This window comes from Myiozetetes cayanensis, unplaced genomic scaffold (genome assembly GCF_022539395.1).
Source record: "Myiozetetes cayanensis isolate MyiCay16 unplaced genomic scaffold, myiCay2020 scf7, whole genome shotgun sequence".
Taxonomy (NCBI): Eukaryota; Metazoa; Chordata; class Aves; order Passeriformes; family Tyrannidae; genus Myiozetetes; species Myiozetetes cayanensis.
In genome coordinates, this window is record NW_026087964.1 from 35,401,709 (window position 1) to 35,420,795 (window position 19,087).

At 35.9% G+C, this 19,087-nt stretch overlaps 1 protein-coding gene across 3 annotated transcripts in view; it reads left to right on the top strand.

Annotated features, from left to right (window-relative positions):
• SH3RF1 (SH3 domain containing ring finger 1) overlaps window positions 1-19,087 on the top strand; it is an 84,077-nt gene that overhangs the window by 35,365 nt on the left and 29,625 nt on the right. For all 3 annotated transcript variants that reach the window (XM_050338291.1, XM_050338290.1, XM_050338292.1), the window contains exons 3-4: window positions 16,357-16,632; window positions 17,379-17,474. In XM_050338291.1, coding sequence (XP_050194248.1) covers window positions 16,357-16,632; window positions 17,379-17,474 — 372 coding nt within the window. The remainder of the gene's footprint in view (window positions 1-16,356; window positions 16,633-17,378; window positions 17,475-19,087) is intronic.

Sequence of the window (19,087 nt, forward strand, 5' to 3'; positions counted from 1 at the left end):
TAAGATCCTCTGTGCAATGTTCAAAGACTCAAGTTGAATTTAACAGAAAACATTTGTGTATAGTTAATTTTTGGGATAGTGTTGAGATACAGATTGAATTGCTAAAGGATATTTTTTAATTGTTTCTTATGTATAAATAGCATTTCACATGGATGCTTTCATCTGCTGCAAAGAGAATTTAGCAAACCCAGCTGTACTGTGTTTTACACATCTGGAGAAGCTTTTACTTGTAACTGGGTAGTGGTGTATTTGCAAAGGCAATTTAAGACAGTGCTTTGTTTACCTGCAACAAACAATTTAAGTACATTCTTAGAATTTTTTTTATTTATTTAAGCAAGGGAGAGGAGGGGCAATATCTGACTTGTCTTAACATTTAAATGGTTTAAGTGAAAAATCCAGCTGTCAAACCTTGTGTTTGATATAAGCTATTAAGCAGTATAGGTCTGCAGAAACAAATAGGAAGATGTATTAAGCACTCCCGGCTGAGATCTTGGGAAGTACAAAAATGGTGTGATGCAACGAGCACTGGAGATACTCTCTTGCCATTTTTATGTAGAGCTAATTATTTACTGTTTATCTGGAAGTTTAAACTAAATATAAGCTGCTCATGTAGACTTAAAAACCAAAAGGAAATTAAATTTGAACACTTGGATAATGAGATAATAGGTTTGATTTCCTTTAGGCAATGTAATAAATTTGCAATGTATTTTGTCTGATGATAAATGAGGTTTGCAGACGTGTGTGCACTCACACAGAGAATACTTAGAAGCAACATGGTGTCATACCGAATTTTTCTGAAGGGTAGAATTTTGTTTGAACTGCAGGATGATCACACTGATGTCTAACCATATTACGAGGAAAGTGCCCTGATATGTGCTACAAGAGACTTTTCTTGGTGTAAATACAAGACAAGTTGGGGACATTATTTTAGGTATTTTTTCTGTATAGGCCTTATGTATTCTTAATTTTTTTAACATTGCCAAGAATTTGTGATAGATAATCAACATACTATTGATATTTTGGAAAAACAACTGTAGTGGCCTTGCTCTTGCATTTTAAGTTGTCTTTTCCAACCCGGCCGATTCTATGATTCTGTGATCCACAGAACTGAAAAAGGTGAAAAGTCATAACAATTCTTGTTACAATCATTGTCACAGAAAGCTATTCCTTTGGCCTTCTCTTCCTAAATTATGTAATGGCTGTTTAGTAATGCAGAGAAAACTTCAGACCAGTCTATTAATAGGGAAGATTTGAGTTGCTTGTAAAGGAGGCAGAACTTTGAAAAGCACATGTGAGCATGTGGTTTGCCACATTAATGTAACCATTCTGATTTGGAAAATCCCAGATTTACAAACTTCTTCCCAGAGTTTGCTTGCAGTATAGAAAATACTGAAAATATATGTTTTTTAACTGAAGGTACACCTGCAGATATAAACAACATCTTGTTGTATTGTTAATGCATTTAGGAATAACCCTTTGCAGGCTCTATATATTTAGATACATTTTATTTATCCTGTCATGCAGGATTCATAACTAACAGAGATGATGAAATAGGATCAGTGTGACTTTGTACTTGGGAAAAGTTAATCAATGTGAGAGGAGCTTAAATAGTACTGGAAGAAGAAGACAGCAAAGAGAAGGATTGTAGGTAATTAGTTGTCAAGTCTTTAAATAAAATTTTTAAAAAGCTTAAAAAAGGAAAAAATTAATTACTCCGTAAGCTTGTAATGTGTTGTCAAGGAATAAGTTTCTCAAACTGAAATTCTTCCATGCATTAGTCTTATTCTGAGATCTTATGCAGCTTGTATGAATATAATGTTAGTTTCTAAAATACAGATATTTTAATTTATAGAAAGTATTGAAACTCATAAACTATGATTGAAGTATAATTTCCCAGTTCCGGAATTCGGTAATTTTGGGCTGTCATAATGAAGTTCAAGACAAAGTATTGCTTGCTTAGAAAAATAGTAAATTATGTTCAATATAAGCAACACCTGATGTATGTGTTCGGTGATTCAAAAGGGCTTAAAAAAACCTCTTTTCCAAAGCTTAAGAAAAATAGCAAAAATAGTTTCATTTAACAAGTGGCAGAATGAAGGAATAGCAATATTAACGCAAATGGCAGCTTTTCATAATCAGGAGAGTGATGATAAATGACGGACTGAAGTTACTGTGAGTGCACAAGTGCAGTAAGAAGCATCTAAACCTTTGCTGCATGGTAGGCCAGTGGAAACCAAGTAATGGGAGAGATAAACTGTTGGTCTGTCAATGTTTTCAGTTTAAGACTTTTTGCCTTTCTGGTAAAAGTGTTCTGCATCACAGGCTTAAAGGGGTTTTTAGAAACAACCTTAAATACAGGCTTTCAGGCAGTGAGGGGCACAGTTAAAAGTCAGCTCTGTTGAAGGCAGCAAATTTGGTACAGAATGTCATGATATACATCAGCATTTCTACACTGCATTTTCCAAAATTGTGTCTGGGATCACATCAAATCCTAAACCTCATCCATCCTAAAAAAGAGAGAACAGAGTTGAGTGAAAATTGGAGAAAGAGAAAAATTGGAATGCCAAGAAAACTTGACAGGAAGGGTAGTTAGGAGAAACAGTAGTTGGGGGTTGTTGCTTGCACGATAATTTGTGTCACTTTGAGCCCAAGTTGGTGAGTTGAAGAGTATTTACCGTCGAATGCGTGTGACGATGGCAGGAACATTGGTTTCTTTTAAGAGTAGTTGATCAGTTTGATTCTATACAAATAAGCTACAGTCTCACACAAGAGCTGACATGAAACAACTTCATTAGCAGTGGGCTGTACAGTGCAGGCTGTCCTACCAAGGTGACAAAGAGGGGTGGAGTTTCAGTTTGTTTGAGAGTCCTGCTCGAGGACTTGTCTTCCATTAGGCCTTAGTGGAGTCTGAGTCACAGAACTCTGAAGCAGGATTATTGAATTCTGCTTTCCAAATATATCTCAACCAGTTTAGTAGCATGAATAGTTGAGAGAGAATTAAAGAGCCATCAGCCTTTCATTATCCTATCTGATTCTTAACTCTTGGCTCCAGAGCAGTGCTTTCCCATAATAATGCATTATGATTGAACCACGTAATTAAAATACTTTTTATCTAAATGAGAAAGTTGTACTTCTTGTAAGTTGTTCTTGAGAATTTATTTATGGAACATAATTATTCTGTGCATACCCTGTTAATGTAAGTAGATGGTTATTAATTTGCTTACTATGGAGTCTCAAAGGCAGGAAGCCCCTGTGCAATGGGAGAGTATTATGGAATTAACTTTCATGGAATAAACTTTCAATGAGCTTAACCTGACTAGAATGAGAACTACTTAAATTATTTCAAAGAAAATATTGAGATCATTGCATGTATACCATTTTACAACCCAAGGACTCAAAACTTCTTTAGGCTGGAAAACTTTAGCTAGGTCTATATTAGCAAGTAGTCTGCAGTGGGAATAGATCCATAGAAGAAAAACAATGAATGCTGAGGACTCAGTGGCCACAGCCAGTATTTTTTCAGAAGTAATGCTTGGAGTGAATTCTACTCTGATTCCAGGGAATGTTTGGAACAGTAAACCACTGTTGAAGCACACCTTCTGTTTTAGTTTCATCAAAAAGTAGTGCATTTCATAATCTTTGACTGCTCCAAAATGAAAAAAAAAAAAAAAGGGGGGGGGCACAAGAATATACTACTTACTAAATTTTTTCATACATATAGCTTTTTGATTAAAATCATTATACAGAAGTATACATTTTCATTTATGGTATGAACATAAATGAAAACTAGGGGCAGATCTGAGACAGTTGATAGTATAAAATATAAATAATCCCTCTTTGTTGAGGAAGAAAAATGGTAATTTTTCTTGAATTGGATAAAAGAATGGATTGTTTCTTTTATGTTTGTGTCATAGAAAAATGGAAGAATAATTACCTTCCTTAACTTTTCCAAATACTTGAGAGTAACAAAACCCCAAGTCTTGTATAAACTTGTTTTCTGTAGATACAAAGACTGGTGAATTGTGTTGCAAGTCCAAGAGATACTTCGCATGTTGTTTTACAAAATGACTACAAAGTTCTTATAACATTTGGAGAGGTGAAGGGCTTTTAGTAAAATGCATAAGACAACATAGAATTGCTATTAAATTTTTGCTTGAAATAGAAAGGATGTGTATTTTGAAATATAGTAGTTTTGAGGACTACTTTTCCAGAAGCAGCTTTATGCATTTAAGACTCAAAGCTTACCATTTACAGGCAGCATCTACCAAATACAAAAAAAAAGATGGGGAAAGATTTCCTGACAAAATCGTCTATAAACAGACATTACAACAGCGTAGTAATGATCAGCTTGTTATTTTCAAATTTTCTTTCCACAGTGCACACAAACACAGTTGCTGAAAGACCATTCATTTAAGGAGGTTGAGTGCTTCTAGTTCTGTGTCACAGTGAAATCTGTTTGAATTGTTGTAACCAACTACTAATAAGGTGCAAGTGGACTAGAGGAGCAGAACTGGTGTAAGCAAACACAGACTGACTAGACTGCCTTGGATCAAAGTTCTGGTATTGTTTCTACACTAGAAGACTGAGGGGTGAACAGGTTATTATCCTTTCAATGTAAGCTTCTTATTGTCTAGCACTTCTAACCCTTGTTCACCTGTCATGCTTAAAAACACAATAAACCTTTTGGAGAAACAACTGCATTTAAAAGCAAAATGGAAAATCCTTTCCTGTCAGGATAGACAGGAAAGTTCTACTAGTTCTGCTTATGCAATTCTCCTTGGCTCCCATGGTGGAGTTACAATAATGAGAGGTTTTGCTTTGTTTGAGCTGATAGTTTTTGTAAAAATTAAGCACTCCTGTACAGTGAAGGACAGTCTAGAGTTGGGCAACTTGGGAGAAACTGGAGTAACTGAGTTTGTCATATCTTTTCATTACTAGCTGCCCTGTAAAACCAGTGGCAACTCTTGACGGAATAAGGAGCTAATTAAAGTAAAAACATGAGATATGGTTTTCTGCACTACTTTACAAAGAAGTAGTCAGATATTGCTGGAAATTTGTAAGGTTGGGCCCCTGAAGAGCCCATTCATTGTTGTAGGGTAGGCTTGCAGAAAGTCTAGGCCAGCCAAGTGGGGAGCTCCTCACTGAGCTCCCTTGCAGAAAGGAAGCACTGAGAGGGTGTAAGTGGTGATGGGGGACACTGGAGGCATTGAGAAACCCTGAGCATGTGGATATGGGATTAAGAAAACTAAAACAAAGGTGTCGTAAAGGTACAGTGACAGCAGATGGGAGAGTGGTGATGCAAAGTTATGTACCAATTCAGACCTGATAGCTCAAGACAGGCGAGTCGGTTTTGTTTTATATACCAATACTTTTATGCTAAAACAGATTCATTTGAACAGGATGAAATGTGAAGCATAATGCTTTCTGTAGGCATTATGTGTTCAAGCCTGTTCTAGTAGTACTAAACTGAGCAGAAGGCTCGTTTGCTCCAGGCTATTTGTCTACAGACTGGATGAAATAAGCAGGAGGTGCAAACTCTAGCTTGTCACTGCACAAGAGAAAAATGTTAATGTAACATTCATCTGGCTCACTCAGCTCTTTTGTTATAGTAAAGAGCATACAGGAACATTTATCTTGCAAAAAAATGAATAATTTCATCCAGGATTAGTTGCCTTTCAAAAAGGCCGACCAGCTGCTTTAAGTAGAGTACCATAAAAATGTTTTGGAAAAAAAAAAATATTCTGGGAAGCTTTGAGACATCAAAATTTTAAAGGATAAGTAGAAATAAATAGCAAATAGAGTTTGTCGTTTACTCTGTGCATGTGGTAGATGTATATTTGCCTATGCTACAGTGACAGCTAAAATTAGCCTCTTTTCTGCAATAGGCAAGGAACTGACAAAGTCAGGATATTAAAGGAATCAAATCGATTCCAAAGGAATTTCAAGGGAGTGAGTGGATTTCAAGAGAAAGAGGACATGATACCAATCCGAAATCAAGCTTAGCAATAGTCTCTTCAGATTCTGGCAACAAGAGTTTACCTGAGAAGGATGTGTGATGGTGATATGTTCATTCAGAATGCTGAATAAACACCTGAGCATTTACAAAATAGTGGAAGTGGCAGTAAATAAAAATAAAAGCACTCTCTCAGCAAGTAGTGGAATGTCAGATGCTATCTCAGGTTTTTAAAATCAAATTCAGACAGGAGAGATGTCTGTGGTTAGTCTGTTTTTTGACTATCATTAACAGGGCCATTTTAATTTTAGAGCTTGCACAGTTTTGGTTGGGAACAAATTAACACTTGATCATAGTGGAAAGCAAGGCATGCTCAGATAAAAAGTCATGCTTGTCAACCTTGATAGCTTTTCATCAAAAAATGCAGCAACCTCTTAAATTGCAACTGTGTGTTTTCCCATTGCCCAATTTTTGGTAGCAAAGTAGTTGAGAGATTAAAGGAACATTACTTCATACTGATCTCACCAGGAGTAATCTCACCAAGTCACTCCCTCATTCAGAGTCATTTGCTCGCTTTGCTCCTTCTGTATCATGTTCAAACTCCTCACCTTCAAAGCTCAGTAAAATTTTGCTTTTGGCAATCTCATTTCTCATTTATTCTTTTAATTTCGTTTCTTTCAATCTGTCTTCTAGCCTGGAATTCCCTCACCTTTTCTTGGTGCAACAAGTAAACATACTTATTTACACATCACATTGAGGGAAGGTTGTTTATGTTAATTTTCAAAAGGTAAAAAACCTTTAGAACAATACAGGGCATTACTCTTAAATTTTTACACTGTCGATAAAGCCTCTGGAACTTTTGATAGGTGCGTTAAAATATCAGCTCCCTGAGGGAGGGACAAGGGCCTTCTGTGTTCCAGTGCTTCATTGAGAAACCAAATATTGCAATCTTTTGCAGTAAGTAGATTAACTTTTTTTTTTTTTTTTTTTAAAGTGAGCAGACAGAATGCGTTTTGTAAAGTGATTTGTGAAGTGGTGTTAGAAAGTTCAGATTTGTGAGAGAATTTTACATGTGGACAGTAAAATAGATCTACTTTTCTGATATGGATGGCTTATATTTATTGCAAAACATGAAAGAGAATGTATTCTGATTGGCCATGAAAAGACTGGTAGACAACATATATAGTTTCAATTTGTTAGCACTACTCCAGCATAGCACAGCCCAGTAGTATGGCATTAATGCCATAATCATGGAATCTTTTCTAGGTGTTAGCAATGCCCTATGGGTTTATGTATATTCCCTTTCATTTCTTTCTAATGTGGTGTGGTTTTGTGTTAATGTATTTAAAAAAAAAAAAAAAAGAGAGAGAGACTGTATTAAACCAAAGAAGGGAGATGTTTGTAAGCATTGCAAGATGATTCCTTTCTCTGAGATTGCTGTTGACTGTATCGCTATATCTTTAACTACTACATATGGTGCAGAAATCTCACCAGCTGCCATGTATGTCTGCCCCACTGACTGGTTAGATTACAGCAAGATGTTGTTTTGTGCATGTTTTGGTGATTTTTTTTTTTTCTTTCTGATGACTGATAGAAGTTGTTGTAAGGTTAGATAGCAGTTCAGTTCTTAGGGCAGATTTGGAATGATAACAGTTGCAGTTATTGATGCTTTATTTGTGTAAGGGTATACGAAGGTCTGTGGCTTCTCTTGCTGTCTCCCCTTAAGCCAATGGGAAAGAAGAGTATACTGAGTTTATATGAAAATTTCTGTTTGTTCTGGGCTTGGAGCTCGGGATGGTACACATCTTGCTTGTTTAATTATTTAAATTAGACTGTTTAAACAATTGCTTGTATGGCTTTTGACAGGGAAAGTTAATTCTAGATCACTGTATCAGAAGGGTAAGTATGAATTTAGGCAGCAGCAAAAGTGTGCCAAAGATGTGTAAGGTCCGGTTTGTGTGGAAACTATTATGAAGAGTGAAAGGGAGAGCTGCATAACACTCAGGTAAGAATGAATTTAGGCACACAATTTAACACTCAGATGTGGTCTGTATTTTGTTAGTGTTCAGAGGACTTTTTTTCCCCCTCTTCTGTAGTTACTGCTTTGTGATTTTATATTTGTATAATAAGCAGAAAAAGCAAGTGGTATGTAAGAAACTCTTGGCACAGGAAAGTTGTCACACTTCCCGTAGCAGATTTTGGATAGGGAGTGAATAGTTGTGAAAGGCATTTACTAGATAACTAGGCAAAATGAGGCTTCTTGATAGACACAGAAGTACCATCTAGCAATTAGATATTTTAAACAGTCAAATAGTTTTGTACTCTGAGTTTCAGGGATATATGTATCTTAGAAAAGTACTTGAGACATACTGTTTCAAAGCCTTTTGCTGTGTCTTTTTCAGGCTCTTGACCTTCATATTCTTTAACCCTTGTGATATTTTTTAATTTCTTTGCTTCTTTTCTTGCTACATCTTTCCAATTCACTTTCCTTTTTCTCCCCTCTTCCTGCCCCCAATTCCCCTCTCTCCCCCACCAAAAAAAGGCTTTGTCTTACCATTATAAATATAAGTCATTTTTTCAAGCTGGCTAGAAAAATAAAAGTGCATTAGAGGACCTAATTTACTGCATCTATTTTCCATTTTCCAAATTGTTCTTTAAAGAGATGAAGTTAATAACTATAAGGTAATTTTCTGCACTTATTGGGGTAGAGGAATTTGAAACAACAAACTTTCCAAAGCACTAATTATTACCTACCTTTGTAAGTTTAGATGTTCATGGGGGTTTTAATGATGAGAAACTGGATATGATTGGGGAACACTAGATATATTCTGGCATCCCACCCCACACTGAGACTTCTTCAGGGATGTTCAGAAATTTGTGGCGGTTCTGAGCAGGACTCATAAGTCCCACTACCCAGACTCACAGTTTTAGATGTCCGCTTGCCGAGAGGGATGGGTGTCCTTCTTTTTCTTTTTCTTTGAGTACGTGGTATTCTTGTCTTAGATGCCACAGGTGATATCACGTGAAAGGAGAATGCTTTGGAAAATACACTGCTAGAAGAGTTTAAGTGAAATGAACTTAATGCTGCATATTAACTTGATGTGCTAGAAAGATTAGGAGACCCACACTGCTGTACGGTGGCACTGGGACAAGAAAAATTAACAGTTTGATGGAGACATCAAATGCTTGTGAGTCCTAACATACCAAGAGAAAACTATGAGGATAGTGGAACTTACAGTCTCACTTTGACCAGTGATGTTGGTAGAAGAGCTTCTAAGAGCAGATCTTTAAAGACATCCTTGCTTTTGGAAAAAACTATTATATATAAACATCCTAGCTCAGTGTAGTGCACACCTTAAGGTTTTGTTTAGATTCCTACAAGGATCTGGGGTTTTTCAAAGCAGAATGGTTTTGTAGTAAACAATTAATCAAAAGGTTTTTAAAGATTTAGAATTGTTTGATATGCAAATCACTGGGAATACAGACCTGAATTCTCTTGACTCTTGAAAGTTATCTCCTCAGTTTTTCCTACACAGAGCAGTTTCCTCACTCTTCATTTTGTTTGCTTGTGTAAATAAGCAATCTTGTATCTATCAGGTGCATTCAGTTAAAATATTTGGAGACACACTGTATGCAGGATATAATTATGTTATTCTCCTTTTTCCTGTTTTTACTTACTTGTTAGTTTGGGAGCTTAGTTCAGTGGAAAGTGTTTGGACTTTACTTAACAAACCTTGGGAAAGCAAATAGCTGAGTGCTTTGTATTTTGGATAGGCAAAGAAAAGAAGGCAGCATTCTGAAGACACTAATTTTTTCTTTTGAAAAAAAGTTTTTACAAAGACAGGTGTTACACAGAAAGGGACTGGGCAAAGTGCCTTTGGGAAGCTTTGTAAATGTCCCTTTCTAACCTTCCATATTATTAGTCTGATTGCTTAGACCTTAAGGCAACATTTTTAAATTCCTTTCATTCTCTTGTATTCCAGCTTTTAATTTCAAAACGACTTTGTGGGAGAGAGTTGCTCATACTTATATTAAACAACGTTATGTTTGTTTCTTAACACCAGACACGAAAAAATACCAAAGTGTTTTCTTTTAAAAGCTGTTAAGACAGAGGAAGCTAAAAAGGACTTGATTAAAATTACTCCTTTAAGTAGGTCACTGATAGTTTACCTCAAAAGAATACATAAAAATTGCTTACAAGATGAAAGGAGCTACCCTTCTGCTATAAAATGCTATGAAATTCTTCTGCAAGTTCCCGAGAGCAAAGTTAAAGTCCTCAAAAGAGACAGGCAAAGATCTCTAGGAGCACTTGGCATGTCAACTTGCGTTAGATGGCTGAAACTGTGAAAATTAATAAAGACTATTGTGGTATTTCACACACTATTAGATCTAGAGCCAGTACTGGTGTTACTTATCGTGTACAAGCATTAGAGAAAATTTAACATATTCTGTAGTACTTAGCTAACAGCAGAGGTTTTGCAGATCTAAAGAATTTTAAACTTTGGTTGTATTAAGTAGTAGTAAAAATATAATCCCATTTCTTCATTTGTCAAGATCCTAAAATTTTTACTGATTGCAGTTATTCACCTTTTCCAAAAGTATAACAAATGTGTTGACTTGATCATGGGTTTTATCCTGCATCCTGGTATTTTTCCAAAAGTAGTTTTTCTTCAAAATGATGGTTGTTATGTAGGTCATGGATGAGTTACATGCAGATGAGTTTCTTTAATCAGGCTAACCTGGCTAGCTAGTTTCCTCTTAATGCTCAACTTCTCCTTCTTTTATTAAAATCAAAAGCTGTACCAATTTGTGTATAACCATATTTGAATATGGAATTTCAAAACAACTACAAAATTTTTACTCTTTTAAGTCAAATGTTTGGTTATTTGCTTTATGTGTGCGGAGAAAAATGAGATTTAGTACAACTGTATCATTAGAAACAAGTAGAAATAAATATACTTAGCAACATTGCTCACTTCCTTAATCTAGTGAACTAATATATTAAAAAAATACTGGTTTACTATATTCAGTAGAGCGATAGTAATTCATATGAGATGATGCCAAAGGTTTGTTTTTATGGTTATTACAGTAGACTGGCAACTTGATACAGCCTCTTGACATAAAAATATCTTACTTTTTTATCATCCAGATAGCAGGAACCCCAGAGATTCTTTAACCTGAAATAATTTCATTTGCACTGATGACCTCAGCAGTCTTCTAAGATACTTCTGATGGCAGAAGTATGTAGGATTGATTCCACTAACTAGTGTCAGATACACATTAAAAATGCACAAGTTAGCCTCTCTTTGCACAAATCTGACCTTGTTTGTATCATTCCTTAGATGAGAAAAGTAAATGCTTTTAACATTCTTCTTGGATTATGGAGACACTTTGTGTTCTGGGACTCGATAAGAACCAGGGAGACTTAGTTTCAAATATTATTGCCCCTAGGTTGATCTGTTCTGCAAAGCTGAGTATTTAATTTGTTGAGGTACAATATACCTGTGTTTTAACAGAGGAAGCACATTTTCTTCCTTTAGAAGGAAATCCTACTTAAGGAAACTCATCTTGTAATATAAGCAGTTTCAGAAGATCTTCAGTGAAGTATTCTCATAATCTCTGTGTCTCCAAATATGTGGAAATTTAAATGCAAGTACAGAGAGAACAAAGGAGGCCGAAACAAAGAAAATTAAACTGCACAGATCAGGTGGCTTTAAATTAAGACTTGAAAATAGTTATTTGAGCCGGTGAGATGAAAGAGACATGAAAAAAAAATATAGTTGCAAAAAGGGATGTTCTTGCATGCAGGACTGGACAGCTTAGTAAAGGCCAAAGAAGGAAAGAAAGCAAAAATACACATTAAAACAATAATAGAAAGGATGAATTTGAAAGATTTGAGTCAAGAAAGCAATAATATGAAAGAGAATAGATTAGAAGATTAAAAGAAGAAATACTGTCCTTTAAAAGGTTTGAATGACTAGGAGTCTGAAGAGGAAACCTTTGGTATACCAGTACCTAGTGTAGAATGTACGTGTAAAGAACTCACTTGACCCAAATCTGCCATGCAAACAAGTTTTGGCTGCAGCATATTAACAAACTCCATTGCTTATGAAGAGGCAGCTTTCATTGGCAATCAAGTATGTCTTACAATACTGGTTCTTTGCGGGGGGAGGAGGGGAAGAGCTGACTGAAAAAGTAGCTCTGTAACACTAGACTTACTGCATTTTCAATTAATATGTAATTCGAGAATTTTTGTGATTGTTTCTCATCTTGTCCTGGTTATTAGTGTGACTGGTTTCATTTAGGAACCTCATGGAAAGAAAATAAAAATGTAAGTGAAGAAAAATCAATTTTCTGTTTTTCCTTGTAAGAAAACTGCAAATAACCGATGGTTATTAAAGATCCTCTCACAACATGGATTTAAATGATAGTAACTTCCAGTTTTTAGATTTTCTGTGAAGAAAGGTAGGCCTAGAAACTGCTGCTGAGGCTGGCTTTTTTTGGAGGCTGATAGAGCTTTGGTTGTCCATGTAGACAGTTTCAGAAAACTGTTTTTGTCTGTCTCACTACTAACATAAACAGTACTTCTATAAAAAGAGGATTTCCTAGACTCTTGAAGACACTCAGTGTCTAAGAACCTCAGACAGATGAAAGCAGCATAGATATTCTGGGTATATTCAACTTGCTCACAGGGAAGCCCAGGCCACTTCCCAGTCTTGCAGCCAGGGAACAGGGAATGCCTTGCTTGCTTGGAAAAGTGACAACCAGCAGCACCATGTCTGGGGAGGCTTGGAAGGAAACAGAGATACAGATGTCCCAGTATCTGTTCCATTCATTTCCTTTAGAAGGGTTTTACTATTTTTGCGACTTCAGTTTATGCTGGTTCTCCAAGTGCAGTAAGTTACAGAATGAACACTATTTTATGCCAGTGTAAGCATATTTACATTTGGGCTTCTACCACTGAAGCTCCTTTTTAAAGGAAATCAGATGTTGTGTTTCTGTGTGGGCATGAGTTTCTCCTGGCTTAAGCTTATGAAAAATACATACAGTTGCATATTGTCCATTAAAAAAGTAGAGCAGAGTTTGAAATAAGGTGACTGAAAACAAAGTATAAATCCAAAGAGCAAAACTGTGAGTTCTGTAGGTTTCTAAGACAAAATATCTGGGTTAGGAGAAGAAATCTGAGGAACTTGAGCCTCGTATATATGAATGCATTTTTCATATTCTTGTTAAGCCATTTTTTTTGATGTCATCATGTATTATTTTCTTTAAAGGAATCTGGCATGTGAAATGTATGTATATCCATGCCTTAGCTAAAAATGAATTTAAATTATTTGTATAATGCAGTATCATTAGAAGTTCACATTTTTGCATAAAGATTTTGCATAAGGACTAAGGAAATAATTCTAAGAAATCTATTTTGTGTGGAGTCTGAGTTTTATATTTTAATTTCCTAAAATGGTTTTTGTCTGGGTTGGGTTTTTTTGTTATTGTTGTTGTTGCTGGCAGGGTAAGTGGCAGCTGTAAACCTAAGGGTAGGCTGCAAAGTTTTTCTTCCAAAGCCTTCCTTTCATGTTTAGCCAAGTGAGAGACACGGAGTGAAATGTAAACTCCGGCTCGGCGTATCCTTATGGCCATCTCTCCTGGTGAGCAGCCGGAGGGGCAGAAGGGGGGCAGGAGCTGCCCAAGGCTGCTGAGCACAAGGGCCCGAAGGCGCTGGCCATGAGCTGCAGCTCCCAGGTCGCTCACAGGAGGAGGAACATGGACATGGTGCTTGAGGGCTCTTGATACTGTTCCCCTGAGAATGGTGCTCTCCACTGCACCCGCTTCTCCCCACGTCATCCTTCCCTTGGAACAGAAGGAAAAGGCATTCACTTCTCTTCTGAGTCATTTAACTGTTTCTTTTTAATCCCTGGCAGTCCAGCTGGGAACTGTGTGTTTTGTTGAACTTTGTTCTGTTAGAAATTATGGACTGGAACCATTTCTATTTAACGTGGGAAAGCTTTGCAGAAACTCAACCTATACACTGGGAAAGGAACTTCCTATAAAACATAAACAGATGTTTGTACATTTGAATGCAGAATTGTTCATGGAAGGCTTTGTGATAAACATCATAAATGCAATATTGAGTTCCAACAATTAAATGATGACTAATTGATGAGTTTGATCACTTTGACATGATCCACTTAGCTGGCACTTCAGATTTGTTTTGATTTGATTAGTTTTTAAAAATATTTCTTTTTTCCAACTGTACCTTATACACAGAGCTAATCTAAATGTTATTCCTCACTGTGGGGACATAGAAAGATTTCTCCCTGAACAATGAGGTGATTCCTGGGAAAAGTCATCTATTACCTCTGGTGCAAGAGAGATGCATGTGTCCTGTAGTAGCCATAACCGCTTGAAGCCCTCTTCCTACCAAGTAATTCTTGACTTGGGCTGTAATATAATTTGTTTGTTTGATTTTGTTGTTGTGATGGAAAGGAGTAAGCAAATAGTATGTCCTCTCTTGTTTAGAGGTGTTTCTTTTTGCTTCCTCTCCCTCGCAATTCTCTCTCTGCACCTTGCTCTACACTGACTGCTTCTTTCATTGTGCCTGTTTACTCTGCAGAGAGCACATAAAACTAAAAAATACATATGTATAATACTTTTTAGTTCTCCTATTGTTACCATTAATTTTCCTCTCAGACAGTTGAGGCCCACAAATTCTCTAGTTGATGTTTTCTTTCCTATCCAGGTTTGTACAGAGCATGCCAGTGGTGTGCACATTGTGCATTGATGCAATTAAGTGTAATCATGAAGAAAAATATTATTTGCTTCAGTCTGAAGATCACCAATTGTGAACAATTGCATGAATCCTGCTAATATAATATTTTTCATACCGATCCTGGATGCAATAGAATGAATTGTTATTTTCCTGTATTCATATGTAAATCATACTCCTCTGTACCTATGTATATATATAGGGTTTTCCTTTGACTGTTTTTATATTTATAAAATCATTAAATAAGGTAATCTTTGAGATGTTGTGTATCCATTTGAGACATTATTAATATACATGCACAAAAAATAAAGATGTCCAAACAAATTAGATTATATTGAAAGATAAAATATTACGTGTTAAATGTGAAATGAATTATCAACTCTGTCTTCTGCTCAATGGGACAGACTCAAAGTGATAATTCCTTCTGAGAATTTCCTTGCATTGTATGTACCTTGTATGTATGTACCTTGTATGTAGCTCACGACATATTGCAAATGGAACTCCAGTTTACAATCTGAGATGTTAGAGGACTTGAGAGGAGAGACATACCATGGGGTAGATGTGGCAGATAGTATCGCCATCATTGAATTTCATTTAAATTTGCCTTTTCCGTAAAGGTTGGCATCAAAGATGTGAAACAGTGTGCTTTATGTGAGTATAAATGCTGCCTTTGCTTTGGAAAGACTGTATTCGTAATGCGGGTTACTGCTATTCACATCATTAAGGGGGTGAGCACCCATCAAGGTATTTAAAGTTCGAGAGAAAAGAGAATTCTGAAGGCAGCACCCCTAACTCTAGAGTTGTAGAATTTTATGGCTCACTCTTGCAAAAAAATTTGGAGGCACAGGCTGAGCAATTGAAAAATAATACTTGCCACGTATATAAGGGAGGGTGACAATATTAAACTGTAAGCCTTCTGACATGCATCCAAGAGCAGCACCAATGACCTACAGTTTTCAGATATTATGGAGGAGTCAAGAAACCCAAGGATAACACACCTTCAACAGATCTTTCCCAGTAAAGCTTTTTAGCCGTGTGTTTAAATAAATAATTGAACTAAAGGACTTGCTCCAGGATGAAATTTCTCACCTTTAATAAAGTGAGATTTGTATTTCAAGCTGGAAAACGTCTGTTATGTCCTCATCCTTAGCATTCTCTGCCCATGAAGTAAATAAGGTAAGGAAGATAAGAAAGTCAGGCAGGAAAAATGCCTGAAAGGTCTTATAGCAAATTTGTTATTCTAGTGCTGTATTTTCTTGCAGCATTTTTCTGTCAGATCTCTTAAGTGGTCAGGTTGCTTTCCAGCAAGGTTTTTTTTTTTAATTTTAAGTTTAGAGAGTTAGTACATGAGGGTTAAAACGTTATGGTTTTTTGCTTCTCTTGTGTCTAGCAATATTGTAGCAGTAATAAAAATCATAGTGAAATTCAAGTGGATATTAAGACTGCATAAAACTGAAGCTCCTCCTACATGTTTGGGTAAAATCAGTGGAATTGTTCCAATAGAATATTTTTATTGTATGTAATTTTACTTTGCAATTTTATACCATTTCCTTCATAATCTCCAAACAAAATATAAATTCTGTTTAGTAATGCTTATCAAATTCTAGTGATTCATCATTTTTTTCTTCTTCTTCTTTAGGGTGTACCTCAGTTACCATGTGCCAAAGCATTGTATAACTACGAGGGAAAAGAACCTGGAGATCTTAAATTCAGTAAAGGAGACATCATCATTTTACGTCGACAGGTGGATGAAAATTGGTATCATGGAGAAGTCAACGGAATCCATGGCTTTTTTCCTACCAATTTTGTTCAGATTATTAAACCTTTACCTCAACCTCCGCCTCAGTGCAAAGCACTTTATGACTTTGAAGTAAAAGACAAGGAAGCAGATAAAGACTGTTTACCATTTGCAAAGGTAAAAAGAGAATACAATTGCTATTTTAATTTAATAATTTAATTCACTTGGATAAGAAATAATATAACTGTTTCGTACTCTTACCTGCATTTATTAATAGAGCTGCACAAATATGAAAAGGGCAAGTGATTCTGCGAGTATTTCTCCTGTGTTGATTAGTTTTGCCTTCTCTTTCTAAATTACATATAATTTCTCTGAGGTTTTATTTCTGAGAATGCAGTTTTTCATAATTGCAGTAGTGATGTTCTTAATTTCTGAGAAATAATGTAGGTTATGAATTAAAAGCATTCCTTCTTCTAAAGAAACACTCAAATTCTAGATGTGAAAGAAGTCATATCACTTACCAATGTTCTTAAGTACTTAAGTAGAAAAGCAACACCTAGGCAAGATTAAGTAATGAGTCAGTTGAGAAGGAAAAGGATTGTGGTTCTGTTGATTAATGCCAAAGACTTAAAGGGGGGCTGATGCGTAACATGGACTGAACATGACAGGACGTCTGGCACTACAGACAAAGTATCCATAGTGGGACACTGAAATGTGGGCAGTTAGTTGAACTCTGAGAAAACAGGAAAAGGAGCAGCTTGAACTGACTTCAAACGCAAAAGTGGCACGTTCCTGTTACAGAGTGCCTGCTTTGCGGTTCTTGTCCATGTACTGCCTTCAATGATTACCACTGTGTTACGGAGTCAAATTAAATTAGAAGTTAAATTAGAGCTGGGAGACATAATCACTGCATGTTCACACAGGATGATGTTCTGACTGTAATTCGCCGTGTGGATGAAAACTGGGCAGAAGGAATGCTGGCTGACAAAATAGGAATATTTCCGATTTCATACGTTGAGGTGAGTAAAACTGGGTCCTCAGTAAGGTTGTGCCCACTGTGTATTTAATTTTCTGAAAGGAAAAATAATCAGTACTGGTGATGATTCTAAAATAACCTGAGATATAAATAATCTTAGATCTAAAATACTCTTTGGGAAAGTTAATGACCTCAGCAGTTGAACCAGTGATTTTCACTTAGCTATTTGATACCTATTTTCATTGAATGGAATTGAAATGAGAGTACTTGGCGGCAGTCACTATGTTCTGTTGTTAACACTTGAGTCATGCAGTCAATCACAAACCACACTTGCCACAAAATGAAAGCAGTCAGCAGATCAGACAAATAGTAAGCTTTGCACTATCCCTAATACCTGCCTCTCAAAACCAAATTAGCACATCTGGGAAGTCAAAGAATATATGCTGTTGTTAAAGAGGCGAAGGATCAGCTTTTACATCTAACAGAGCTGTATATAAAAGCTTCTGTATCTTCCTACATTTCTCATATGTGATACAACAATTTACAGTAAGAGGTAGCAGTTGAGAAAATTTCCACAACTTTTTCAGTTTTAAGTGTTGAAAACTGTATCTTCTATATAGAAAGACATCAGTGATTAGGAACAGCATGTACAGCTGCAACAATGATTATTCAACTTTGCATTACAGAAAGACATAGAAGTTTGGAATAGTGTTTGTGCTTTTCTGATAGGTATGCTGTGGATACTTGATAAGATACACTTCCTGCACTGACTGAATAAAATAAGTCATTTCCTGACTTATTTAAATAAATGAGGCAGAATGATGAAAGGAAAAAGTATTTTCACATTACCTGTGGGATGAGAAATGTGTACTTCAGGTCACCGAAAAAACATGTACCCATATTAATTCAATTTCTGAATGCCATGATGAGATGGGAACTTCTAAAAACATTACTGCTTTCAACCAACATAGAATTTATTACTTTGAGAAGGGCAAATATATATATATATATATTTATTTTTATTGCTTGATTTAAGGATCTGTATACCTGGGGATAGAAAATTTCACTTGACTGTAAAAACAAGAAGACTAAAAATGTTTCAACTTGCTTAGTGCAATTTTGGCTTCAGTTTAAGGAATTTTTAAAAGCCCATTTAACAATTTCTTGCCTTTGGGTATTCTTTCCTAGCTTCTTGCAATTAACTGCTCCTTCAGTTCAGCCAGTAAAGCTTTTTGTAATGTTTTTTCAAACTAAATAACTTAACTGAGTTAGAAAAAGCACTTTCCTAGGGCTGGCATTTGGACTAACTATTTAGCTAACAACTACATTTCTATCTCTATAAAAATTTACAAAATGGAAATATGATCTTGAAAAAAATGATGGTCACAAAATGTATTTCACTGTTAATGTTTTCAGACTGATTCCATCAACTAAGAAAATGTATTTTCAATTAACCCTTTTAGAACAGGTGCTAACAGTTGAGTACACACTCTGAAATCCCCACTAAAGTGGCATGGGAAGTCTAGGATGATAAATTATACCCAAAGAGACAATTGAAATCAGATAGGTGGTTTTTTTCAGTATATACTAAACTGAAACACATACTGGGGTGAAGAGCAGTGATGTGCAGTAAACTATTGACTTGAATTTTGATAT